This window comes from Montipora foliosa, chromosome 12 (assembly GCF_036669935.1).
Source record: "Montipora foliosa isolate CH-2021 chromosome 12, ASM3666993v2, whole genome shotgun sequence".
Classification (NCBI taxonomy): domain Eukaryota; kingdom Metazoa; phylum Cnidaria; class Anthozoa; order Scleractinia; family Acroporidae; genus Montipora; species Montipora foliosa.
In genome coordinates this window covers 39,804,086-39,832,024 of record NC_090880.1, presented here as the reverse complement: position 1 = coordinate 39,832,024, position 27,939 = coordinate 39,804,086, and the positions used below count along the sequence as shown (strand labels likewise).

Genomic DNA, 27,939 nt, shown 5'->3' with positions numbered 1-27,939 from the left:
GATTAGATAAACCAGAGGGTGAATTTCTTACCTGTTATATATGTTTTCGAAGATATTTTTCGTGTGCAGGTTGACATCTAATTTAGGGAAAGTACACTCCACATGCACCTTGGAGGTCGATACTGTGTCTTCTTGAAATCTGCTCATTTCTTCCTGACTTCCGGGCATTAGAAGCTGTAAGGGGAAAAAACCCTGAACACTTTATAAATTTTAAGGAACAAATGAAGAAACCGAAAGTCACACGCATCCGGCGGAATATTTTTCTATGAACCAATTAGTTTTGCAACTCAATCTCACAAATTCGCTTTACAGAACATCGTTCTACTCAACGACGAAAAATCCTTATTTTAAAATGTCGGCGCGAAAAGGGTGATTCTATGGCCTAATCAATACACAGTTTGCCTATCTTAAAAGCGATTTTCCTTTGGTATATTTACATAAGATACTGGCGTAAAGCGTGCAATCATGTCCAACCTCTTCAGTCTCAAACATGACCGGTCTGGAGGAAAACGGTGAAGGCTCAGCCTTCATGACAGGATAAGCATCTAAGGAACTGAGAGGAGAGTTATCCGAGGACTGGACTTCCTCTAAAGCGGACAGTGGAGCGGGAGGTTGAACTGTCACCACGATTCTGTGAATAACACAAGAAAAATGCTTGGATTTGCCTAATTAACATTGCAGTTTCCCAATCAGTACGCCTGCTTAAGAAAATAAGTGCATCTTAAAACTTTATCTGCTTAGCTGGGAATTGCATGAGTCAATGAACTCCGGAAGCCGCACTTTTAAATGGGTTTCTCCGGCTGGTGGTCCAAAAAAGTATGGCAAATCAGAGACGGAACTTGTGAAAGATCTTTCCGTGACGACAAACTGATATACCATTCTAAAAACGAGAAAATCGAATTGCACCTTGAAGGTGCTTTACTGCAAAACGTTTCAAACAGCTTTGTCTTCATACATGGATGATTGACAAATGATACGCGTGTGCCTTTTGTAAGAGGCATTCGTGCTAAATGCAAGATTCACTTCTGATTGGTCGAATACGTGGTGCTAGAATTTTGAACCAATCACTGAGTGACGTAATGCAAAACCAAAGCAATTCGCTAATTACTTTCGACAGTCAATTGAAAACCGCTGTAACTAGCAAAGTTGTCCGGTATTGTTTGATTGGTTTTTCTACGCCTCTGGACAAGGAATGGAAAGCATTTTACGAAGCGTCCGGCTGCGTTTTTCAAGAACAAACGCCTTTTTCTAATACACACCTCTTATTTGACAACCTTTCCCCCACCCCCTCTTATACGAAAATTGAGTTTATGAGGCCATTCACGGTAAGTATGTAAATCTTTCAAAGAAATGGAAATTAGATGATCAAGGGAAATGCTAAAGATACCTTGGCCAATCAAAGCCCTTATTTCCGGTGTCATTTTCAGACTGGCCATGCGTGACATCAATGACTGGCATACTTGTACTTCCGCTATCTTCCTGGAAATGACCTGTGAAAATCAAGATTCCAAATATCTTTTATGCTAGTGTTCCTACATAGTGCAATGTTGTATTACAGCAGAACTTAGTGATAGAGAATCCGAATTTCTCTCGGAATAACCATTAATAAGTAGATATCTTCAATCATTTACAAGGACTGATATTTAGCATCTGGAGACTTTGAACAAAAGGCGTATACGAAGTGAAGACAGGAAACCATAACCTGGAGCCTTCAACTCCAATACTAGGTCTATATCACAACATTTTCACAGATCAAGCTATTTTTAGACGAGTTCTTAAATAAGATTTGGTTTGCACAAGTAACCATTCTCAAGCCCATGGGTACTAATTTCTCAAGAAAGACTTGCGATTAGCTGGAAAGGTCTGGTGTCACAGGAAAATCAATCTAAAAATAACTTGGTCTGTAAAAACGTTAAAGTCGTTCCACAAATACAATGAAGTTGTACGCTGCTAGTCATGGGCTCCTGGTGAAGAATGTTGGGATTGAAGATCATCATGTTCAGGTGGCTCAAACCAGTTTCAAAAATTTGAAGGGAATAAAACTCTGTAACACTGTTTCACGTAAAAGCAATCTTATGGTACCAAATGAAACACCAATAATTGCTTAACAAGATGCAATCATTTGTGTGACATCATGGCAACAAATAAGCCACGAAAAGTCCGCCTTTGATTACAATACAATGCAATACACAACATACTTAATTGAAAACTCCCCATTTTTCTTTAATGGGACATAGTTTTGATTCCTTGGGGGTTCCCAATTGACGACCAAAATCGTCTGGCCAGTTTAGGCCGGTTTACGCGTCAAAGGGTAATTAAATTTAACGCCTTTATCTCAAAAATGAATAGGTGACCCCATTTTTCATCGCTGGAAAGTGATAAGCAAGCTAAAATAAAAATCTCTGCAAAGTTAAAATAATTCTCCAGAGCAGATTCTCAGAGCCACCTTAACATTTCCCAATTTTTGGGAAATAATTGGGAAATTTTAAGGTGGCTCTGAATCTGCTCCACTTTCCAGCAATAACAATTAGGGGTCACCGACTTTTGAGATATAAGTGTTTGACTCCAAAATAACAAGTGTTTTTAGAGGGCTCTCTTGTTGCCATGGTAACCAATTACGACATGTCGACGAGTGCAACTTGTTAAGCAATTATTGGTGTCTTCTACGCTGCCATAACTTTGCCATTACGTGAAACAGTTGGGTAAATTCAATCCTTCCAAATACACCAGAACGTTTTTCACCGCTGCTTTTCACCAGCGTATACATAAGAGTCATTAGCATATTATGTCATAGCCGAACGTCAAGCAGTCACTTTATGCAACAAACTGCATGAAGAGACACGCAATAAAATGAAGATAATCGGATGCATAGAGTCGACTCTTATCGTTGTTTTGGCTCTCCTCGGGTTTTGCCATCCTTGGGACACAACGGCAGAAGTCGTTCGGGCAAGTCTCTTCTTCTGCGCGTCTCGACTGCCCGTATAAAATAGAGCATTCGTCCGCCTCCAAGCAGTTAGGGTTCTTCTATTATTTGGTGTTTGTTTCAAGAATTTGTTTCACTGGCCCTAATGAGCCTGCGAGGGAAGTCATATACATAATTAGGCAGCTTAAGCACGCGCCCTTTTGAGATGCGAACGGCCACCGGAAGAAAACATTTCGCGTGCCAGGGCAGTGTTGTCTCCCAGATTTTTATACGAATCATCTCTAATAGAGAAAAGACACTTAGCAATGTAAGTGTGGTTGTGCGAAGACAAGTTAATGAGGAAAACAGCTCACTTCCGGTTGCCGTCCACGTTTCAAAAACGCGCGTGCTTAAGCTCTCATTACGTCATACAGCCAAGCAGGAACAAACAGGAGAGAATGTCTAAACCATTAGTTCTGCATACCGTGCATTTCCTTGAAGCTGAAATTGTATTTACAGGGCTGTTCAGATCCGCTGAGACAAGTGTTGAATTCAACAGCTGAAAAGTCCAATGTAAGGCGTTCCTTGCGCAACGACTGTTTCCACCAGGGGCGCCGATCCACAGCGGGCCGCAAGTCAGGAATAGGAAATCTACAAGAAAACCATCACGTAATAATTACATAGTTACAGTATATGAACTTTATATGTCAATCTTTTCTGGCAAAGAACAGATGCTCTGCTACTTGGGAACATTCTAGCACTTATGTCCACAAATGCAGGTAGCGAGATGTACTCCCAATGTCGCCTTACACATTTGCTACCTATTTCTAGCAATGAGGTAAGTGTAAGGTTTAACGTTATTTTTTGGTGAAGATAAATACAGATATTTATCTTTCCTTAAGGACTGGAGTTTGAGGACACTCTGTGACGTTAATCAGTTGTCTTTATCATATGGCCCATACGGCCCCGCGCGCGCTTTCATTGTAAAACTACTGGGAAAATCCCCGTATGAGGGCCGTACGCTTTAGCGCGAGCAGGGCCGGAAAAAGTCGTATGGCCCTGCTATGGACACGTCCTGCTCAGGTGCGCTGCGGTTTTAGAGGATTTCGTCGCGTTTAAACATCCAACTTATCTACACAGAGAAACGCAAATGCAAACAACATATTACAAAAATTTTCTATGCAAATTTTTGTTACTCATTTTGTCCAAACTTCAACTTCTTAGTCCTCATGAATAGTGTAAAAAGCCCATATGATAAATTGGGTTAGGGTTATGGCGTACGGACCGAGCGCATGACCTCGGGCCAAAGATTGTCCCGTCCAGCCCTCCCACCCAGTCAACAAGTGCATGGATTAGTATTCCCAGGCACGAGTGATGTTGAAGTTGGGAGAATAGAAAGGGAACGCTTTCAGACGCTTATCAAAATCGCCGTGTATCTAATCCTCTACATTTCTGGACAAAGCCAATTATGTCCTGAAATGTAGGTAATTAATCAAATCACATGATACAAAAGCGGATCAAATAAATATTTTATTAAATAAATAATTCATTATTTGGTGAGAGGGGAAAACGGGAGCATTAAGCCAGAAAAAATTCTCAGAACATAGTAGAGAACCAAAAAAAACTCAAGCCACATAATTAGGATGGCGAGTCCAGGAATGAAACCTGGGGCCCGTTTCTCGAAAGTCCCGCCATTTGTGAAACTGCCAACCGCTTGTTTTGGAAAGCCGATCTTTTAACATGTTTTCAAGCTAGCTAAAAGAAACAAGTCTGTGAAGTTTAATGACTTAAATCCTCTCCGTTCTTGAGATACAGATGAAATTGTGACACCCGAAAATGGCCCGTAAAGTTTCGGGACTTTCGAGAAACGGGCCCCTGGGGGGTGACATTGGTGGGAGGCGAATGCTCTCACCACTGCGCCGACCCAGATCCCTAATATGCTTGGTATGATCTGTTTAAACCGGCAACCAATGGCTCGGTTGGTTGAGCATCACGCGGGATCATCATCTTTTCACGCGGGAGAACGCGGGTTCACAATACCAGTCTAACCAACACTCAGGGTCTTAAAAAGTAACTGAACAGGAATTGCTGCCTTTTGCAAATTCATCTCTAAATGGCTAGACTTTCAAGTGTCCTCGGATAAGGACTACAAACCGTAGGCCCCGGTACACAACCTTTGCTGTTAATCAACGCTGGGGGACGTTAAAGAACTGGCCACACCACAGGCGCCCCAAGCTCACAACGCGATTTTGCAATGCATAACTATTATGTAAGATAGTTTAATGGTGAGAGTGTACAAACGAGTTCTGATTTCAATATATCAGCAATGGCTAATGAATCGACACAAAACAAAAGTGAACAACATATTTGAGGTAGAGAAAGACGTTCAGTTTTTCAACTTAACTTAATTTTTAACTCTTTTCACCGTTAAACTCTCTTACTACATAATTGGGCCTTGTCACACGGCGGCCATAGTGTCCCGGGAGACCAAAAAAGCTTTGTTTTACCACGCCAAGCCTAATCCCCATGGTTTCCACTGCGAGGCTTGGCGTGGTAAAACAAGGCTTTTTTGGTCTCCCGGGACAATATGGCCGCCGTGTGACAAGGGCGAATAGTTATGCATTGCAAAATCGCGTTGGGGCGTATTGGGGCGCCTGTGGCCACACACTGTCCTTGAAGAGTAGGAAGTGACCCCCAGTATTTGTGTTTTATCTCTCAGAGAACTGTAAACCGCAATGAAACTGATGTAATATGTGCCGTATATAAATCCATTACAATTTTATGGGTACTATAGCTCCACATATCACATGAGAGATGTATAGCTTCAAAAGCTAGGCACACTAGGCCACTGATGTGGAGCTACATCATTCAGCTCGTCAATGGCGCAATGATTGCCAATGTCGATGAGGAAATCCTGAAGTGACTGGTAACTCACCTCAGGACAACAGTTAATGATGGACAGGTGACATGAATTGTAACGGGCTGTTCCAATGCAGGCGTATCTTCCAGGGCTTGGGTAAACACTGCTTGTTGATTCTGGGGAGATGGTCATTCAATAAGCTTGTTATTTTACCTGACTTTTAAATAACCCTTTCAGAGTGAACAAACGCAATCCTTTAAAACCTGCGATCTGATGGGTCCCGGGAGCGGGCGGTATTCTCCCATGCGGCCCGTTCACGGCAGTATCCGCGTTGCTTGATGACTCGTCGATTACGTCACTCGCTTTGTTGCAATTTTTCATAAACTAATAAAGATACTTATCATGCAAACCTAACTTTTTAATGGCAAGTACTAATTTCGCTAATTTCGTCTTTCAGGATGTAAAGACCGCTGCGAAGGAGACTATATATGGAGAATCTTACAGCCCTAAATTGTTCTGGCTCTTTTTTGCAAAATAAAGTATATGTACCTGCCATATTATACATTAACTTTGTTTAAATTATTCAACAATAAGGGAATAACATGACTTTTTGAGGGAATATTGTTTATTTGCGCCCGCGTAGTGTCATTTGCGGCCCGAGCGCGAAAAAGCGCAAAAAGTCATGTCCTTATCATTATTATCAATAAACAAGGCCAAATGATATCAATTTGTCCAAATCCTCTAGCGCCAAATCTGAGTTTTGACTGCTAATTTCTTCCATTACTTCAGTTTTCGCTCGGCGACGATTCGACGACTGAAAAAACTGCAGTTCAAAACCGGAGTTTCGCAAATGAATGGTTTTCCCGCGTCAACACTAGGCTTACTCTAATTGGTTAAAATCCATCGGATGATGAAGCAAGAACTAATCAGCTGTAGGGCTGATAATGCATTAGCAGCCCGTTGTCAGTCTTTTGCGGCCCGCTGAGCGTGTGTTTTGAAGAGGCCGATTTTCTATTTGGCCGCGTATATTGATAATAATAAAGGACGTCTGAAATTTTCTACTTGAACAACATACCACTAAAGAAGGATTACAAGAGCGAAACATGCGGGATTGCATGTTTGAGGCATCATTCATAAAGACAGGCTGTGGGTCCAAAAGAGCTTTCAATCTGTCGACAATGGAGACATCCAATTCACACAGGAGGCCCCCAAGCTCTAATGATAACTCTGACTTTGGTACAACTACACTGCGGCCTTGAACGGCAGTCTGAAAAAGAGGCAGGATTAAACTAAAATCGGCAAACTTATGGCTACAACTAGAATACAACATTAATTTTAAATAAGTTCCACATGGTCATTTGAATTGAATGAGGTGGGTTCCATGTAATCTTAATGTAATTTCGAGAGCAAAGTGGACCACAAAGATAGTCTGTATGATGCTGCCTATTATAATTTTTATAAGCAGATGTCTGAAAATAGCCACATGTGAGCAAAAACTGTCAACAGGAAATTCTGTGAGAAGCTGATTGAGCTCTTTTAGCATATCATGCTCAAGTTTACCACGTCAGGATCTTGTAAAACAGAAGCAAAAGTGTCCTTTTTGGAAGTCAACACCCTCAGAAGTACCCTCAAAGGTACATGTAAGGTCTCAAAAATAACTTGGACTGATTTGTCCGACAAATACTGACCATAACACTACTATTGTTCAGTGCATGGTAGAGTGAAATATATATAATTATTATTATATATGACTAGCTCTGTAAGCGGACACGATGAACCAAATCCTGCACTGTGATTAGCTACCCAAGCCGGCAAGATGGAGCTATCTTGCCCGCTCAGGGTTTTTCCCTTGGTGCCGCAAGATCAAAGATCATTTTTGGGTGTTTTATCCCATGTAATAAATCCTTTCTTGACCAAGCTTATTCATACTAGTTTGGATTAAAATATTTTTGGAAAAAGTGTTGATTGATGCTACAATAATTTGGGTTCATTTTTTGTAAAACCAGGCCTGAGAAATGACAATGTTACTTAAGAGACACTACAGATAATAAGTATTAGGGATGAAGCATTAATATTCTGATTTACAGGTGAGGTTGTTGTCCTCTGTGTGCTTTTGTACTTGAGTTTAACGCAAGGAAGGGTGGACGAAGGAGTAAAGCCATAAAATGGTACTGCTGGGCATTCCCTTGATATGAACTTAAGCAACTGAAAAGAAGAAAACAAGTCAGTCATTGGCAACACACAGCAACAGGTACAGATACATGTACATGTAGATCTCTCTTTCGAAAAAATGATAAACACTGGTCAGGAACAAGCCGGCCTTTTTTTCATCACCTTTATTTCCAGACACAAGTTTATGTTAAATTTGAGGAGAAAGGTACACATAAGAAACTGAAGACACTTTTAATTATCACACTTATCAAAATATGCAAGCCTCGTTACTTGCAATCCTGGCAGATCTTTTCATAGCATTACTACAAGGAAGACTAGTATTAAACACTTACAGAAACTTTTCCAACAAAAGCAAGAAAAGCTTCAACGCTAACACAACACATAAACCACCACTCCCCTTGAAATGGGAGGGGGGGAGGGGCAGCAGGAAGCAGAGCAGTTGTGATGGGTTGAGTAACTAAATTCAGGCTATTGGTCAACAAGGAAGTTCCATGCAGAAACTATGATTGAGGATGTTGATGAGAGGAAATTTTACTACAATTGCCTTTAGGTATAATCAGAAACCCATAAGGGTTGAAACGTGTAACGGCCCCTCGTTTGCCAGGAAACAAGCTGCTGAATATTCAATTTGTTAAGTACCATATTTGGAACAACAAGAGCGAGGGGTTTCCAAATATGGTACTTTGCACTGAAACATTCAACCAATCAGTTCGCACTGGATATTCTGAAGCTGTGAACACGCGTTACACGTTTCAACCCTTATGGGTTTCTGGTATAATCTTGCAATCTGATTGGGTAATTTGGCATAGTCTATACGAGTCTAGACAACGCTGCTTGCATCATTTTGGGGAAATAAATCAATCACATTACAAGAAAGTTATAGACAATCCTTGCTCTTTCTTCGTGTCACAATCGTGGTCAACCTCTAAATAAACATGAGGTTGAATAATGTGGTAAAGCAAATCGAATGTAGTTCAGCATTGTCTGTACTCTTATAGACAACGATATTTATTGACTGAACACAGTGGTCAAAATTTGTTGCTGATTCATTCAGCTGCAACTCGTCAGTCCACAACATTTTGACCCCTGTGATGACCAGTATCAATGTCGATAAGAGTACAGACAACACCGAAACACGTTGGATTTGTCAATTAGACACCATAAGAAAGATTTGTGAGACATTTTGAGCATTAGTCCTTCCTCAGAGCGAATTGTTCTGACGAAGGGGTAACGCTCTAAATGTCCTGCAAATCGTTCTTACCAAATTTTTCATGTTCCACTCCCCACCAAAACAGAACCAAACTTTCTTTAGAAACTGATCCCATCATTTGCTCTTAAGTTCTGTTCAGCCCTGCAGCCTTCGTAATGTTTATCTCCATGAAAAGATATAATGTTGGCATTTCTAATTCTTACCTCTGTAGTAGAGTAAGGTGTTGAGTTTGACCCAGAAGAGGTCGACCTCTCAAATAAACACTCACTGAGCTGTAGCTTTCCAGCAGACAATTCACTTTTTCCTGTCTGATGTAAACTACTGACAGTTTTCTCAAATTCAAATGAAACAGGGGCAGCCATGCACCTACAAAACAGAACAGGAAAACCGCATATCAAAGTCCCAGCAATTTCATGGACAAATATTATCGAATCAAACAAGAGTTAACATACACTTGGAATTTCTCTAATAGACATCAATGGCAAATTGGCATATGACTCACAGAAAAACACCAGTTCTTGTCAGATCATTAAGGTTAAGCCCTTTTGAGTAAGGTTAATAGGGACCTCAAGCAAGTACAAGGACAATGCCTACAATAAGAACATTACCTAAAAACACTACAGTGTATTTCTCATTACTGTCAGAAATAATTTTGTCACCACTCCAAGTCGTTCGACATGGAAAGTGCACATCAATATTACCGGAATAAAATTGGTAAGAATGGTACGTATACGAGAAAATTGAACATTTACGTTCAGGCACTCACATCCTCCACATAAAATTTGGTCTTTTTAATTTTTTTTTTTTTTTTCGTAATTTGCTTATTTTCATTTTACTGTACTTACAATAAACTACTTACAAGGACATATTTACAAAACATTGCTGTCAGGATTGGAGAACAGCTAAGAAATTAATATACCACATACATGTACAGGGTGTGAAGAGCCTAACTTTTTTTTTTAATTAAGCCTATTGTTTTGTGGTGTTCTCATAAAGGTCATTGTACTTGCTTGAAGTCCATAATACAGGGTTCTTGCTAAGTTTTTGCACAGGAGGTAAAAAACCAAAAATAGCAGGTAACTTTGTTACCTGCCCCTGCATGGGTTGGCAAGCTCAAGTCTTAACTTGACGTTCGTATCGATCGCTGTCACATGCCAGCGGCTGCTAAATTAATTTAATACTCAGCAAAAGGAAAGGAGGTTATGCTATTTCATTGGCTGTCACCTAGGGGGGTCCGGGGGCATGCCCCCCCCCCCCCCCCCCCCCCCCCCCCCCCCCCCCCCCCCCCCCCCCCCCCCCCCGAAACATTTTGAAAATTTGAGTCCCAGAAATGCGATTTTCTGCATTTTCAGAAAAGATTTACAAAATTCTCAAGGTACAAAAATGTCCCATAAAATCTCAAAAGTAACACTTTTTTGACATCTGCATTCAAACATGCATTCATTTTAACTTCTTTGATTAATATTGCCTTTTAAGAAGTAAAAGTTCTGGGTTTTCGTATTTACAAAACAACAACACTGACTAGCTCGCAACTAGCTATCAGCATTGACCTATACTTCAATGTTAACCATTATAGCTTACGCTTATGTGCTTTGTTGTATTCATAAGTAACAGATTTAGCTGCTTTTAGGACGGACGCTGGAGGCGTAAGAAAGTGGTGTCTATGCGTGTGGGCGTGAGAAATATATCAAATGCGTGTGTCTCACGCAAAATGCGTGAGAGTTGGAAGGTCTGCAAATGGTATATTTTCGAAACAATAACATGTGCCAGATATCTTCACAGGATTGGTTGGAGGGGGAAAGCAATATTTTCCCATAAACGAAATGTAATTTCACCTTTAAACAGACGAACATTCCTTGGATAATTTCGGTAAATATTTCAGTGAAACAGCCGGTAACATTTACTTGAACAGCCGGTAAAAATAACCGGTTACCGGCTCTTAACAAGAACCCTGATAATATCTAGATTGGAGACCAACTGCAGATACTGTAGTCAGTGTGCTGTGGACTGACAGGGAGCAAGGATGGCATACTGTTTAGTGCACTCTCGAATAACTGGATTCATATATTATCCTGGATGTCGCTACATGAAGTTTGTACTTGGTTCTTTTCAGCGTGTACAGGTACATGTAGCTTACTCTGCACATTACGACCATATTGGACAGTATACTAGGTGGAAATACATATTATAAAGTGATCCTCATTGAATTAAGTGTCCTAGTGTTCTTTCTTTCTTGTTTTATATTAGATAGACACAGTTGCAGAAAATCAAAAGAAAAAAGGAAATCCCATGTGTTAGAGCTGGTATCACAAACTACATGTGGGAGGTAAAATTAATGTGTAGGAACATGGCGGAGAACAGGGCCAGTGCACCTCCATACCTGAGATGATCAGCAGTACAAGCAGAGACAAACTTCTCAGCCATGTCATCAAAGTCTTTTCCACCAAACCCGTAAGTACCAAGGTTGGAAAAAAACTTGTCTGCCATGCAAGCCAGTGGATGTGCACTGTCATCTTCAGGGGAAACCTTAGCCCCTGATGTTGGTGTAAACACTGGATCAATATGGAGCAATGTTACAGCAAGGCTGGAGAGCTTGATGCTCAGTTTAGTCACATCAGGGCAAGGGTCATCTAAGGCTGCAATTCCAGCTAGACCAGGATTACCAGGCGACAGACTGTGTCTTGAATGACCATCTGGTGTAAAAAATAATACTTTATGTATCCTCTGATTAAGTTCGTCAATTTCGCCATGGACACACTATGGATCGCATAATGAGCACTTGCTGAAACTCTTGGTCAGTGTTTCAATTAACCTAAAAACCTGTTACTATTAATAATTATTAATGTTTAATTAATACTCACCAGTCTTCAATTCATTCAAAGATTGTTTAGCACTAACAAACATGGAGCCAGCAGCCTCTGTTAAAGATGTCCCTGAACCTAAAATACCATGAGAGCAACCATAATAGGAATATAATAAAAACTTGGAAGAAAAAAAATCTCATAACAATTTACTTGGGGCATTGTGAAAGTATATAACTACATAACCAGTTATGCAAAGCCTGATTAAGCTAATCCTGGATTACAGCTGGGAAACTTAAATTGCACTTTATTTTCTGATCCAAAATGTTTCTACAAAAGTTGTAGCCTTCAATCTTGACTTAGATTTTTGTTTTCATTGGGCTTAAAATTACAAACTTAAAAGCCTTTTTAATTCAAGCCTTGGTTGGTATTTAATCACAGATTAATGTCAATCTGCTTTTGAGCAACTGGACCCAGGACCATCACACAAGTTAGAGCTTATTGCATTTTGATGATGGTAGAGGTATTCACCATAATTATTTTGGTTGGTTAAACGCACTCACATAGTAAGAACTTCAAGTTTTTCACATCCTGTAAAGTATGTAGATGTCTCTTCTGACTGAGAATTGAAAAGGGCAGCCCCGGTATCACACTTTCAGAAGTATTTTGTGATTGTGAGCTAGACATAGATATCTATTTAAGTGTCATGTTAAGCACCATGTTTTTCCCAATCATGTAATCAATCTGAGTGGTAGATGCCCTAGTAACGAGTTGGCATTGGATGAACGACCTTGGGAGTAGATGGCCATTACTCTACTAAGCTACAGTGTACAAGGTCAGACAGGAGCAGGCTGTAGGTAATTTTGGAGATGTTATTTCCCTCAGTGAACACAATTAAATTGAAGCATAAAATTTAGCACTACATAGCCAGCATTTGAAAAAACATTCCCCTTCTCTTGCTTGACCTGGAAATACTCGGGGGGAAAAACAGAGTAGCGAGATCCTACCTGCAAGGTTGCTGCCTAGCGGCCGCCCAGTCGCCTGGGGCACCTTACTTGCAAGCACAGGCGACCAAATTTCTGAACGAGTAGCCCAAACAGGCGCCTAACTTATCACAAGTTGATTCATCCTCACTTTTAATTAATTAATTCTGGGCTCTTGAAAAAATGACTTGGGCTAATGTTGGAAGCCCGAAGGGCTCCAGAAAAATTTTTTTAGGCAGCAGCCTGTAACTTGTATGATATTCCTATTACACCTCGGGATGCTTTTCCAGGGACATTATAGGAAACTGGACTGAGCAATCACATCAGAGTAAAAAATCCTCTCTTGAGTAATTAAGTATTACCTGTTGGGTGAATTTTCTGATTTACAAATCTCTTGTCATTTGCTATAGTGTTCATCAATTTATAAGGAGATGTCTGCAAGACTCCTAGGGTCCCTAATGGAGAAAACTCTGGTGAATGCTGAAGGAGATTGCTGCCAGATGGTGTCCTATTAAACATCAACATGTCACAGGGCAACACAGGTTCTTCAAGAGGAGGCAGTGCGTCATGGTTGGATGACATGGAATAAAATGTTTCCTCTTCCTCCTCCCCTAAAATGCTGTCATAATCACTGCCTGGGGAGTGGTGAGAGACAACATCATTTGTTGCACTGGAATCAAAGCTAAACTTCCAAGAGTTAACTCTTTGTTGTGCTTGTTGATGCTTCTGTTCCAGAAGTTTCTTGGACATGAGCTGATTCTGCAGGTCCTGCTCTATCTTTTGATAGTCCTCTGGTTTCATGGGTTTGCTAACTGAATGGCGTTTTTCTTCAGGTTGGCTGGACAAATCTGAGAGAAATAATGTGAAATGTTCTAATTACAAAGGGCTGAGAGTAAACCCTTAAGGGAACTTCCTCAATTATCATTGTTGATGACAATAAAAAAAGAGGGAATGAAAAAATGTCTAAATGGACAACAGACAAAGGAGGAAGGATGAAGAAAACAACCAACCAACCAACCAATATAATTATGAATAAGGTACTGGAATCATTCTCTTCAGAGTGCCTTTTTCTTCTTGGTATTAAACACCACATTACCGGTATGTTTGTGTACATGTAAATGTAGTTATCAATTAACACTATTTCAACAAACCTGGAGATAAAAATCCAGTAGAAAATTTAGCGAGAAGGTGAATTTGCTTTGGAGACAAGAGTACATTTAAAGTCCCAAGAAAGCACTCAACATCGACCTAAAAATAAATCATTACAAAGTTATTATGGCAGCAGACTATACTCCCCTTCACTTTGTTTGGGATGAAAGAAACTAACCCTTCTGTAAAGGATGTAGAGAAACAATGAAATGGAATCCAACCCCAGGAGAAGGTCTTAGAACCGCTAATGTATATGGACGTCTCACACAAGGGGAGCCTTTGCATTCCCCTTCCTACTTGTGTTCCCATTTGGTGCTCCAGTGGTCAGTTGACATTCAAATAACAATAATAATAATAATAATGATAATAATAATAATCATAATCATCATCAGCTGAAGCATCATCAGCAGCTACATGCACCAGTATGCAGGGGCGCAGTGTCCTTTACACAAATACGGACAGGCATACTTGACAATTGGTACCATAGGATCTTTTTTCATGATTTTCTATTATAAGTTAAAGCCCTCCAAGGCCACCACAGTGTCAGTCTCATCACCAGTTCCCAGTTATTTTTGAAGGAAAGGTTATGATGATGATGTTGTTACAGATTTTGCAACATCTTGCCCTTTGCTTGAAAACCCCCAGTTTGTGTTGTAGCTTGTTGAAAACTCTAACAACAGGTAAAACAAACAACTGACTACTGCAGTTTCCTTTGCATTTATTAATAAATTATTGAAAAGATCCTTCGGAAATAGTCGGAAACAGCATTTGCGAGACCCTAACTTTCAAAATATTCTGGGGGAGCATGCCCCCAGACCCCCCTGCTTTGGAGAACCTTTAGCGCTTGAAATTTTATTTGTGTGAGTTCACCTTCCTGGTAACATCATCCTTACACTGTTGTAAGTATACCGATGGATATTCAGAAGACTTTGTCAGTTGTGTCAACAATTCACTGATAAAAGATAACTATAAAAATACATGCGATAATAATTCTTATTACTACAGCATTGAGGTTACCCATTAACCTTTTTCGCCACTGTAATAGACCATTTTCGAATTCTCACGGCTGGACTGGATCTAGCATGGAATGGAGGCTAATGTGGGCTAATCTTTTCAAATGCAAATTAATTTGCCTGCATTAGCCTCCACTTCACGCTAGATCCAGTCCAACAGTTTGAATACGAAACTGGCCTATTGACAGCAGTGTAAATATAAACCCAAACTAACCTTGGGCCCTGGAACTGCAACATTCTGTTTTAATTTGATCTTAATTTCCGAGTGACCAGCAAATGTGGCAACCTTAATTTGTGGCAAAAGATTTCCTGAGAGGGATGGTGAGTCAAACCGCTCAGCTGACAATGAGACTCCCTCTAGGGTACTGTGGGGTTGATGGAGAGGTGGAGAACATGAACCACTACTAGGGGAGGGTGGTGGTGACTCTCCACAGTCTGGAAAATGGGGCACTGTTCTTGATTGCTCTGGGAATTCATCCAAGTGAACTGAGACTCCAAAGATTTTCAGCTTTTTGCAGGCGCAAGCAGCTGGTTCATAAACACTCTTGGCTTTGTAGTGGCTGTCCCGCTCAGCAAGCTCAGTGGATAAGTCAGAATAGTCAATTCTAAACATTATTACCAGAAAAAGGAGAAACATGGAAAGTTGGCATAAATATTTTGGCCTTCAAAATAACGTAGATTCTATGAGAAAAGAATGGAACAGAAGGCAATTTGGTAAAAGAGCCACAAATACATACAGTACATTGTATATACATGTTTATTTTTCTCCAAAACTTTTTGAGTGCAAGGATTAATTTTAGTCATAACTAAATTTCTTTACAAAAATTTGCTGGACGTTTCATAAAAATAATAACCACAATATTACCAAAAAGTAACTCGAATAGGTTATACATACAGCCTTTCAAAACTAATGTTTCTCCTACAGAGTCCTGGTGAACAGTACATGTTGCCAATTTTTTCATGCTGTATGCCAGCATAAGGGAAGTTTAATAACTCTTTGACTCCCAAGCCGGCCTGAATTGGCCATACTTAGTATTTTACTCTGTCTAACGCCAGATGAATTTGTACTCATCAATGGGGAACCCTAGCTGGGAGTCAATGGGTTAAAGTAGTGATTACAGCAACAACGATTTCACCCATTCATCCCCAAAGCAGCACCCACTGACCAGTAAAATCATCTGGTGTTAGACAGAGTAAATTGTAAAGTAAACTCTCACTCGATTGAAAGGGTTAAAGGGGACCTAGTTTTTAAGTAGACTCGGTTGTTGTTAACTTGAAAACAGTGGAGTAGCAAGAGCAGCATTGATTAATAGTCAATTTCTTTTTACGATCCTCTGCAAAACATTACTGTGAATTACCAACCTCTTAATGTGAATTTCTAAGCCTATGCCTGTTTTCATGTCCTTTGGTAAGTGTTCAAATCTGATCACTGTGTCAGTGAAGGAAAGCTTGACTCTTGCAAGAACTGCACATTAAACAAAAAATTGACAATAAGAGTTCCACAAAGTCAAATAACATATCTTCAATTTTTTTGCTCTGAAATAGATATATCTTATTGGACGATTTAGTGTGTAGTGTCATCGGATATTTTTACTGCGAGTCAAAATACAAGAGACGAGTATAAATATCCTACGATACTACACACTAAATCGTCCAATATGAGATTTATTATTCAACTCAGTCAGAAAAAGAAGAAACGTAAAGCTCAACTTATAACTTGATTCCTCGCGTGACAAACTATTTTACGTGACTATTCAGCAAGCGACTGTCCAGGTTTTGTGTGCTTACATTTAGGTTGCTGTTCATTGCATTGGTCAAAAACGAAAACTTGTCAAACCTGTCGATCAAATCATTGAGCAAAGTGTTGTGCATTTTATTTCAAACACTTGCATCACATGTAAGGAAAACAAAGATAGAATATCGGAAAACTTCCAGTCGAGAAAAACTGACTTTGATGAAGAAACAACATAAAAAGTTGTCAAGTTCCTCGATCAGGAGGAATTTGCTTCTTTGATGGACTTGCACCACCGTTTTATTACATTGAGGTCAGTTTTTCTCTTTTTGTTGTATCAACGTTTTGGTTTTCTTCAATAAACAGAGAAAGTTAATTGTTGTGTAGGAATATTGTTTGTCTCTAGCCAGAGGGTAGTGCCTTCTCTTGAGTGGCTGACTGAATCCCCACTCACCATTCAAATAGTCCTCCAATGCTAGGTTTAAAATCTTGACAGAGCCAGGTCAAAGAATAACTTAATGACAAAAGTGATTCAATAATAATTGCTTAAGATTTGCAAGGAATGAGTACATGCCTGATTTAGCATGCAGGACTGAAGTTTTGTGCTTTAAGACTATTAAACTCATGTCTTGCATAGTTGATATACTACATTCTTAAACAAGTCTGTCTTTGATTTCAAAGACCATAGAGTGCAAAATGTATTGAAACATACATACATATAATTTTTAAATATCATCCCAATGTAAGTAAAATTACTAGTAAAGATCAAAATTTTGCCAGTGGCATGTACCACACAAACTTTCTAAATTTAAAGAAAAAAGAGAATTTTTATTGAAGAGGCTCTTTAATTAACCTGATTCTATTGTTTGAGCAAAGGATTCCAGGCCCTCGAATGGTGGACTTGTGTCTGCTTGTTCCTCCCCAGTAGATGGATCTTCTTTTAAGCACTCCTGTGCAAGTTGCATGCTTGTTGTCATTGCATTCCATATCATGGAATCAGTCATGCTTCCTCCTACGTTGTGAATGTCAAATTAATCAGGATTAGGATCTTTCTTGAAGCCTTAAGGATCTCGCAGGAATTTCTTATGTTTGTTCCTGGTTTCGAAAAGCATTGAGAAGGTTTTTGCAGAACCTTACAACAAGATCCTACAGAGACCCCTATAATCAGGGCTGGAAATAGCGCCCGTATGAGTCGCTTTTGCGACTAGTTTTTACAGTGTACGTCAAGCTCAATGTTTGCTACTCAATGTTATTCCATGCTCTTCAAAGTTCTTCAGTGCTTGTTTTTATGCTGACCACGATGCTTTCCAAGAATCTTTTCTGATGCACTTTTTTTAGTGGCTAATTAACAAAGGCAACAAGAAATAATCTGACAATGGAAACAAGACTGAAGCAATAAACTTTACCCAAAGCCAGAAGGCAAGGTTCTGTTCTGCTCATGCAGTTTGTAAAGAAAAGAATTGTATATTTTTTTGCCAGTATAAGGACCTCTTATGAATCATAGTTGCTTAGTTAGCTAAAAGGCTGGACCATGCCGGCCACCTGGCAGCTTCACCCTGTTTTGAAGATAATATGACCAATTCTCACCACATCAATAATGTTTTTTTCTTTCAGTAAATACAGTAGTGCACCTTCAGCTGTCGAGTCGACTGGATGAAGAGTGGATACAAAGAAAACGCATGCAAATTAACATACATTTCTAAGAAAGTATAACCAAGACTAAAGAGTTTAAGGACCTTTGTTGAAATACACTATAAAAATTTGTATTGAATTTAAGTCAAACCTGTATCGACCCTTTGTCTTGGAGCAATGGTAACTTCAAGTCCATGAATATCCATACAACAACTTTCACTGAGAAGAGCAGTCCATGGGACAGATACGGAGATACTTTCAATGAAGCCATCAATTACCTCCACAGGGATACCAGCATTGTCCAGCATCTCATTCACAGACTGAAACAACAACAAATTATTGTAGACAACAAGAAGGTAGGGAAAGCAAGTAAGCCCTTCTCATAACTTTGTCCTTTGAGATACAGCTAGGGAACTTAATCCAAATTTTGAACGCTTGAGTTTCAAACTGTTGCAAAGAGTGATGATGGCCTGCAGCTACAACAAGTTGCAAAAATAGTGGAGACACTTCACCTTCTTGGGGCATCATTAATTTCCCTATTATCTCTCACACTGCAGGCCCCCTCCCCCCCCCCCCCCCCTCCTTATCAGTGTTGCTAGCAAGACAAAAAAATGTTGGAAATTTAAGCAGTCAACATTGAAAGGGGGAGAGAGGGGAGAGGAAGTGCAAAAGGTTTAAATTCTAGATACGGCAAACATTGGAAGCTAGAAAAGGTGTTTTTTAATGAAAGTGTCTCAACCATTTTGCAACTTGTTGTAGCTTCCAGCATCATGTGCAAAATTCCCACAAGGCCACCACCACATATTAAAAAAACCACTTGGCTTTAATTTGCATAATTCCTGTTCATTGTTGGTGCAGACTTGTCACTTTATTTATTTTATATTTTTTACAAACCTTTCCTTGGTTGCAAAGCATGCCCACTGTTAATCCAATATTTTTTTAACACAGGAACGTAGAAAAACGTTTCAAAATCATTGAAAGAATAAGATTTTTTCAATAACATTCTCTAAAAGCAGGTCTGGCAAACTAAGTCTTACTAAGCAATGCATGATTGAATTTGCTTACATTTATGGTCAGTAAATTATTTAGACTATTCCTGCGCAAATATTTAAAAACATTTACAAGATTTCATCTTTCCAAAGAGCTTGCCTACCCGAAAGATTGTACGCATTATCATAATAATGGAGAAATATCTTTGAATGAAGTAAGTGCTTTTAACAAGCCTTTGCTTAAAAAAATGAGACTTCCTAAAGCAATAAGGTAATAAGTCTATTATGAATAGATATTCTCAAATCTTTGGAAGAAAAATTAAGCCACCTCCCGATTCACTTTTAGTTGCCTCTAAAGTAAATCTACTTACCCAAACGTCAATAGGGACTTTGTCCACTCGTCCAGTTCCATTGTAAAGGTCGACAGTCAACTGATCTAACGTCAGCTTTTCCTGCAGAAAATGGCCGAGGTAATGTTGTAATAAATACCTGCAGGCCCTTTTCTTGATAAAATCCGACCAAGGGAAGAACCACGGCATCACTGCTATCAATTCCGTGGTGTTATATTTTTTTCAAGGGGTATTCTAGCGTATATATCACAGCAGAACACAGTCTTGTGATGTCCGCCATTTTTGTTCCTGAATTTGTTGTTGTTTTGGAAAATGACGTCAGATTCTCCCAAAACCCCTTTCGGGCTGCCTAAAATGCTGAATTTGCAATTTTTTGTGAAAGAGAAAATTCGTGATTTTTCCAGAAGATACTGTAACAACACTATTTTTGTCTTGTCACCTTTTGTCAGGATGAATCTTTTCTAGTCATTATTACAAAGCAATGACAAAATGGTCTAATCTTAGTAACGATCGATTGTTCTAGAAAGAAATCGTCGGCTATAAAATGTCGTTCCTGAAAGAGTGTTCCACAGTTCACACAAACTCTGAAGAAGACTTGAAGAGAGAAGAAGTTACAAGAAACAAAGTTTAAAAAGACATGGCTCTCGTTTTCAGATTTCCAACCTATCATCCAATCTCGTAAGTCGACTAAATTCTTGATGTCTTTTTGTTGCTTTTCTTTTGCTTTGCTTGTGTTACGCGAGTTCGCCGGACAAGTTTGGCTCAAACTTCTTGCAACTTTGTCATAGATACACATTGTACATTTCACCAGAAATCACTACCATTTTTATTTAATGCAACGTTATAATTTCCGTGATCGACTTAAACTGATTATCTTTGACGCAATTAACTTAACACAATACCTAACACAATTAGTTACACTATTTATGTTAGCAAGCATCCCAGCTTCATTGCTCATAAATTTCTTTTTGAGCAGACGAAAGATATTTGTTTTCATCAAATTGCTCCTCAAAATGTGTAAACGACCACCATTTACTCATTTAACAAATGATATGTTTTCGTCCCCAACAGTTCCTACACTCAAGCTGTACCGAGATTTCGCTTTTTCAATGACTTGTGGAAAGAGATCGCTTTGGCATATGAACAGGAAGATCGAGGCAGTCGCTGTGGCCAAACACAGCCCACCCAAGGTCCAATCAAGATCGCCACAGTCCCCCTAAACCAGTACAAACCTGAAGATATCTCTTTGGATGTCGACAATGAAAAGATTACGTTACATGGCCAGCATCGATCAGAGGACGAAAATGGATTCGAAAACAGTGAGTTCAAGAAAGTGTTCAAAATCCCAGAAGGGGTTGATCCGACCTCAGTGACGTCTAAGGCTAGTCACGATGGAAGAGCTTTGGTACTCGAAGGAATCAAGCGGGTGGAAGAGACCAAGAAAGACGAAGACAGAAAATTTTCAGTCAAGTTAAATCTCAGTGGATTTAAACCAGAAGACATCAAAGTCCAACTTCGAGGACAAGAGCTGACGGTCACTGGGAAACAGCGATCAGAGGAGAGCGGTTTGCAATGGTCACGTGATTACCGTCGCCAGATTCTTCTTCCCGATGACGCAGATCTCGGTTCAGTGACGTCACGCCTTTCCAAAGAAGGCGTACTGACCATACAAGCGCCACGTGATCCAGCTCTTTTGCCAAATGAAAGAAGTGTGGATGTCACCATGGAAGAAGGCGAAACTAGAAGTGAAAAAGAAGAAGAAGAAAAACAGACGAGAGACGAAGCAGAAGGAGAACAGGACCAGTAAAGTAGAACAGTCGATGTGACAACTACAAGTCCTACTAAGATGTTTCAAAATTTATTTTTATTTTAGGAGAGTTTATTGTTTGCAAGTTTACCTCATTTGCATAAGCGCTTCGAAGTCTAATCGATGAGCCAGCTCTAAATATTATATGTTGAGTAAGACATACCGGACAATCATGTCTGTATTTTTTCTTGTATGCATCCATAGTGGGTGCGTTTTAGAAGACAGTTCATGATTAACATATTTCCGGATAGAGCTAGCCAGTTGTAAGTTAAATGATCATTGCTTTATCGATATTCCTTCGGTTTATCCAATAAAATCTGTCAGTCTAGAGAGGCGTTAGTGACCAAAGTACAGAAGAGTCCTTTTTTTTTTAATTTGTTACTCGCGGCATCCTGATCTCGTTGCCAAACCCATGGAAGCAGTGATTTTGCAAAGAATAATATAAAACTTTGTCATTTTTTACTGAGACTCCAGTGTTGTTAGGTAAATGAGGAATCATGTTTTACAATAAACTTGATTGATAGCAAACCTCAAAGTATTTATTCTTGTGGCGTAATATAAAGTAGAAGTGCTTCCATTTGGAAGGGATTGTTGTCTAATCACTCTGGAGTAAAGGGACACCAAAATAATTTCCAGTGGACAGAAATACAAATGTGCAGGAGAGCATCTTGTTTATTGACCAGTTAGCACAAAGTGACACAAAATAAAGCCTTTTTAAGGAAAATGAAGATGCCGTCGAATGACCACTCCTTTCTTCAAAAACTCTTAATAACTAAAATACTTGATCACATCTACAAGCTCGACAAAACTGCATCCTAGATAAAGATATGGCGAGGGACAGAATGAAAAAGCATTTAAAAGGTACCACACCCTCATACTGCTTCAATGTGAAAATTTACGTTTTTCACGGTTTGTTTTTCAGGGATTGAAGGTGACGTCTCTTGTCTAGCTGTATATTCTAATGTTTTAGGCTTATGTCTGTGTTATGAGCGAAGAGACGATCTTTCTTCAAGACTTGTTTTTTTGGCACACAAGACTGTCAGTCTTCAGTATTGCTAACGGCCAAGCTTCTAAGACAGAAATAGAGAAAACGGGTTCCATTTGACTGAGGGAATGAGAGACACTTGACAAATTTAGCGCTACCAGAACTAAATAACAAGTGAAAGAAGGAATGGAGAAAGATGCCATGTGGTTTTATCGACGCTACTTAACACCTAAAGCATAGATTCCATCCAACAAGTCCAAGACCATCTTGCTTTTGAAAAAGGTTTTTCTTCAAATTTGAACACTACTCTCTCCTCATTGATCGCGAAGTGTTTTCCCTCGTAGTCGGGATAAAATATCAAACATAGAAACGCTGGACATAAAAATAACTAAAAATAAAAATAAAAACTTTGCACTGCTGAGCTATAAGTTTTTGGCATTATTGTCAATTTAACAAATAGTTTCCATGTTGCCTTGCGTCCGTTCAGTAATAGATCACATACGACGTCAAAAGGTGGTGAGAACCATAAAAGTGTGCCACTAATGTATTTGTCACACTTAGACGTCATCTGTGAGCTATTACTGAACGGACGCACGGCAACATAGAATCTATTTGTTTTCTTTATGATGACGTCAGCTATGCATCTGTCCTCAAATAGATTATAGGTAAGATGAGAACCAAGCAAAATACGTGCATTATTGAGCATATTATACAATAGATTAATGTTCTACTGTGTTCCCTCAAACTAAAACCAAAGTGAACGCGTTTTCCAAATATAACAGACGAAATCAATCAAATTAGCCGATCACAACGTAACGCAATGAGAGGCAGCCGGCGCAAAGCGCGGGAAAAGGCGAGAGCTAAGAATGAGGCATCAATAGGGTCATGCAAGGGCCGTACTGGGCAATATTGGCCCAAGGTCATGCCAGTACACGAGGTCCGTACAAAAAAACGACCCCATTACAGTCCCGAGCAAATGAGGTTAGTAACTTGTTCATTATGTCAGCATCGTTTCTTTGAACGATGGGACACTTCTCCGCTTGGTGAATGTAATCTTCGTCATATTCGTCTTCCATCAGCAACCTTCAAACGGCCTGTAAAACTAAATTCCGCTTGTCATAATTGAACTTGCATTTCCCGGTCCGTATTCTAGAATCCCTACCAAAAACTAGAAATCAGGCCCGAGTTGCTCAAATGGTTAGCGCTAAAAGCGCCTTGGTTCATGCCCAAAAAGAATTCTGGGTAATTCTGCCATTCCGCGACAAGGGAAGATACCCGATTCCCATTACATTGATATTTTAAAAGTGTGACCCAGTCCTACCAGCAAAATACAGCACCCACTGAAGTTTTTGGCTTTCAAAACTTGCCCAAATTGTATCGGTAGGTGCTGGAATTCGTCCGCAGTAAGGCCAGAGGGACAACTTAACTCGTGAACTCGTGAAATGCGGTCCTGGATTCTCTTTTAAAACCAGTAAACTCAGTGGTACGGATAAAATAGATAGTGCATTATGATTCCGCAACTTAGCTGATTCGTAAGAAAAAGAAAAACCCCATACTCTTATAAAGTAATATGAGGATTACAGCGATGAGGGCCAGTCTCGTGCTTCTAAAGTTGCTTCGCTCATGCCCAAAAAGAATTCTGGGTAATTCTGCCATTCCATGACAAGGGAACACTCCCGATTCTCATTTGATAGTTTTTCTCATAAAAGTCGGACCACCCAGTCCTACCAGCAAAATACCGCATCGATTGAAGTTTTTGGCTTTCAAAACTTGCCCAAATTGTATCGGTAGGTCCTGGAATTCGTCCACAGAAAGGCCAGAGAGACAACTTCACTCGTGAACCGCCATGTTTACAACAGAGCATGTTAGGCGTACCAGTCTGCATGAAACCATCTCTCACCTCTGTCTCGAGAAGACCAGACACGCACGGTTCTTACGTTACGTTTATGCCTGTAGAATCGAGAACAGAAATGTCAATTGCTGGTAAAGACCAGCAGGTTAATTTTTTGGGTAGGCTAGGTATCGGAAAACCAGAACATTTACGCATACGCTGACGGAATGGTTGAACAAGAAAAAAAAACTCAGTACCTCCAGACATCCGGCGCTGGAGCGTCGTACCAAACGAATCATCCCGGGAATTCGGCCCGTGCGATCGCTTTTGGACGCAGTTGGCCCTTCGCTGCTTTCTGCTACCGACCTTGCCTCCCGGTACGGCATTGAGGGAGAGATATGTCGGCCCCTAAACCATATGTGACAAATCCCACGCCTACTCACAGCTCCAAACCGCCCTTGTCAATATAGCGTACGAATTCGATGGCTTAAATATTCAAGAGAAAAGTCGTTTTCTCTCTCATGTGGTAAGCACTAAAGTCGCAGATTACAAAATGTGCGCACGCGCCCTGCGAAAGGTAACATACATGCATAAACTTTATTTCATCTGGAATTTCAGAATAACTACAGGAGCTAATGTCTTCGAGACATTACATTTGCAGCTAAAATACATGGCATATACAGATACATACTAAATACATAATATTTAAAGATATATTCATTAAAAAGAAAAGCCGCTGTACAAAATGCGGCCCTGGATTCTCTTTTAAAACCAGTAAACTCATAGGTACGGATAAAATCAGGTAGCGCATTCCGCAACTTAGCTGATACATAAGAAAAAAAGAACTAAGACCATAACTGGTTGTTCTAGGTTTATTGAGGGACAGAATGTAATTTCCGCGAAGATCATGCATAACAAGAAGACGGTAGAGAAGTCTCGAATTTCTTTTAAAACCAGTAAACGAGCCAATAAGGCCCGGGTTGCTTAATTGATGCAACCCGCGTAATTACTTTCGACAGTCAAAGCGTAGTAATAACGACCAAGGCAATTTGTATATATAGAACTGCTCAATATGAGTTTTGCTTAAATGACACTTGACTAAAAAGTCGGAGATCATGTGTATTTTGTGGACCCCTCAACCGATATATCGGTCCACATATCGACCGACGCTCGACCGATATGTCAGCCGACATATGCAAGTAGACGTTCCGATATTAGCTTGTGGACCTTTGGTCTTTTTCAAGGGAAGCGACACCTAGAACCAAAAAGATACAACATGTCAGATTAGCTAGTGGGATTGCTACAACTGATGGATGACGGTCAAAACAATCATAAACTCTACTACTGTGAATCAAACTTTCAACCAGTTATTTTTCCAACAATAATTATAGATCGTTTTAAGTTCAGTTCGTAAACTGGCATTCCACTTGTGCTTATTTCTTTGAAAGACAATCAAAGTTAAAACAAAAAATCGCAAAATCGTTCACACGATTTTCACATCTTCTCAAAATAAACAAAGGCTTTTTGAAATTTCCTCTACTTCTGTCTTTTTGACACCATATTCTAAGATGCACAATTTCGACATTAGTTGCAAAAATGACCGCAAGAAATAACTTATTGTGGGTGAAAAGTTCCACATGAACTCACTTCATCTTCATAACGAGGCTAAATGTACAGGGAAACCACAAATAAGACACTTATCTCTGAGACGTTTAGTGATCCACGACCCTTCTGTGTTTGGCACTATTCTCCAGCTCAATTATTAACTGAAGTAACATTAGGTCTTTGATCTCAACAAAGTGTGTGAATTATTGAACGCGAGTAAATACAAGCCGCAACCTGGGTTTATATATATTCACGAGAAGCCACAATAATAATCAAAGTATCTGAACCATTAACTGATTGGAGTGTAATTTGAAGTGCTAGGTCTCAAACCCATATGAACCATGTAAGCGTTAGCCCTACTAATGGAAATGGGCCCACACAAGGACAGAGAAAAACTCTGACCAGGGTGGGGTGGGTGCATTTCCCACCCTGGTCAGAGTTTTTCTGTGTCCTCGTGTGGCCCCATTTCCATTAGTAGGGCTAATGCTCATATGGTTCATATGTTGTAGAAACCCAGCACTTCAAATTAAGCTCCAATCAGTTAAGTCTGCTCAAATATAAGTGCTACACGGCCAACGTTTGCAAAATTAAACGTAATCCTTCCCTATCCAAACCATTAACCACCACAAGATCTCTCATCCCTTATTAGCTTGGAAGAATTGACCCCGCTCTATGATGAATTTGCGTTCTTCTCCAAAGAATTCTTTATTGCCCGATTCAGCTAATGTGACTGAGACGATTAACGACCATTAAGACCATGCATTCAGAGTTGACACCAAAATCAAGGTCAAAGGGATTGAACGGTGGTATGGATGCAATCTCGGCCATCTTCGTCGCCAAAATATTGTAACGGATAACTATAAACCACAGCAATTGAAGAACACAACTTTACTCTCTCATGGAGGGAAAGTCCTTCCTACTCCCCTTGCGCACAACACTATAGATACGCAATGCGTACATACAATAGTCACATTTTTGTAATTCTCTGGGGAGAAAAACTAGTTCAAAAGAAGGATAATTAGAATGCAGCAAGTAGATCCCCATGATGTGCCTTTGTAATGACATCTGCATAAGATTATATTTACTAGATGGTTCCTAAAAAGGAAATTTGGATGTTCAAATTCCTTATAACCCTCAGACCCTACCTAATATCACATTTTTAACACATCCGTGCATACGGCGAGAGCTACTGAAATGTAAATTGACCAATCAGAATTCAGTGAGCGGGAAAAACTGTGCTATTCAACGTCATGTCAATTGCTCGCAATTAATGGGCCAGAAAACCATTTAAAAGATCTTGTGGTAACTTTTTTGTCAACAAACTTTGACGCAAAAACTGTGTTGCTAGCGAGAGGCGATTCAAACGTCAGCTGTTGGGCTTTGGCTGTTATTTGTACTTTTTCTAACTAATTTGAGACGAGTTAAGTCTAGTATTTTTGAATCAAGTGTAAGAAGACATCAAAACTGTATTGACAGTGTATTGATTTGTGTTAACTTCGCAAAAAAAAAAACACTTTTACGGCGTCCTTTTGACAGGGTAGATCAACAACAACGGATTATAATCATAAGTTCAAGTTATGTTTATTAAAGTCTCAGCCATATATATACATGGTCCTAAGACCACATCCATATATTGAAACACCCAATGTGGCAAGTATGAAAGCCAGCCCTGATTGCTCCACTTAATAATGAGTAAACAAATCAAATCAAATAGATTAAAATCAGATAAGATCAGATATTGGTATCCGTGGAGAGAGGAAATGCCAGAAGCCCCAGAAAACATCATTTGGAGCAGAGCAGATAATCAACAAATAGTTCAACGCAAGTGTAATGCCAAGTTTAAGGGGGTCTTTCCTTTTGTCAGAACTGGCTGGCCAGACCCATCAGTTTGCAAAGAAAATGCAACAATATGAAGCAA

General features: G+C 39.7%; 2 protein-coding genes across 2 annotated transcripts in view; one reads left to right on the top strand and one right to left on the bottom strand.

Moving 5' to 3' along the window:
• LOC137978884 (autophagy-related protein 2 homolog B-like) overlaps positions 1-20,092 on the bottom strand; it is a 43,285-nt gene extending 23,193 nt beyond the window's left edge. Inside the window, exons 1-17 of the mRNA XM_068826000.1 lie at positions 19,815-20,092; positions 18,606-18,774; positions 17,676-17,834; positions 16,453-16,555; positions 15,305-15,695; positions 14,080-14,176; positions 13,291-13,776; positions 12,006-12,083; positions 11,525-11,837; positions 9,348-9,510; positions 7,848-7,967; positions 6,838-7,029; positions 5,838-5,938; positions 3,387-3,553; positions 1,388-1,490; positions 475-631; positions 32-174 (exon numbers count right to left, since the gene is read on the bottom strand). Coding sequence (XP_068682101.1) covers positions 32-174; positions 475-631; positions 1,388-1,490; positions 3,387-3,553; positions 5,838-5,938; positions 6,838-7,029; positions 7,848-7,967; positions 9,348-9,510; positions 11,525-11,837; positions 12,006-12,083; positions 13,291-13,776; positions 14,080-14,176; positions 15,305-15,695; positions 16,453-16,555; positions 17,676-17,834; positions 18,606-18,774; positions 19,815-19,982 — 3,110 coding nt within the window. The 5' untranslated portion in view covers positions 19,983-20,092. The remainder of the gene's footprint in view (positions 1-31; positions 175-474; positions 632-1,387; positions 1,491-3,386; positions 3,554-5,837; positions 5,939-6,837; positions 7,030-7,847; positions 7,968-9,347; positions 9,511-11,524; positions 11,838-12,005; positions 12,084-13,290; positions 13,777-14,079; positions 14,177-15,304; positions 15,696-16,452; positions 16,556-17,675; positions 17,835-18,605; positions 18,775-19,814) is intronic.
• Positions 20,093-20,316: 224 nt separating this feature from the next.
• On the top strand, positions 20,317-21,939 carry LOC137979099 (uncharacterized). Its single transcript, XM_068826276.1, has 2 exons — positions 20,317-20,471; positions 20,865-21,939. Exons 1-2 carry the CDS (start codon positions 20,431-20,433, stop codon positions 21,598-21,600), a joined length of 777 nt encoding a protein of 258 aa, XP_068682377.1. The 5' UTR covers positions 20,317-20,430; the 3' UTR covers positions 21,601-21,939.
• The last annotated feature ends 6,000 nt before the right edge of the window (positions 21,940-27,939 follow it).

What these genes read in the sequence shown, in the direction of transcription:
- LOC137979099 (XM_068826276.1), top strand. Translation starts at nt 20,431, where the DNA reads ATGGCTCTCGTTTTCAGATTTCCAACCTATCATCCAATCTC. An exon ending in CCAACCTATCATCCAATCTC is followed by an intron (nt 20,472 to 20,864) that starts GTAAGTCGACTA and finishes CGTCCCCAACAG; the next exon opens with TTCCTACACTCAAGCTGTAC.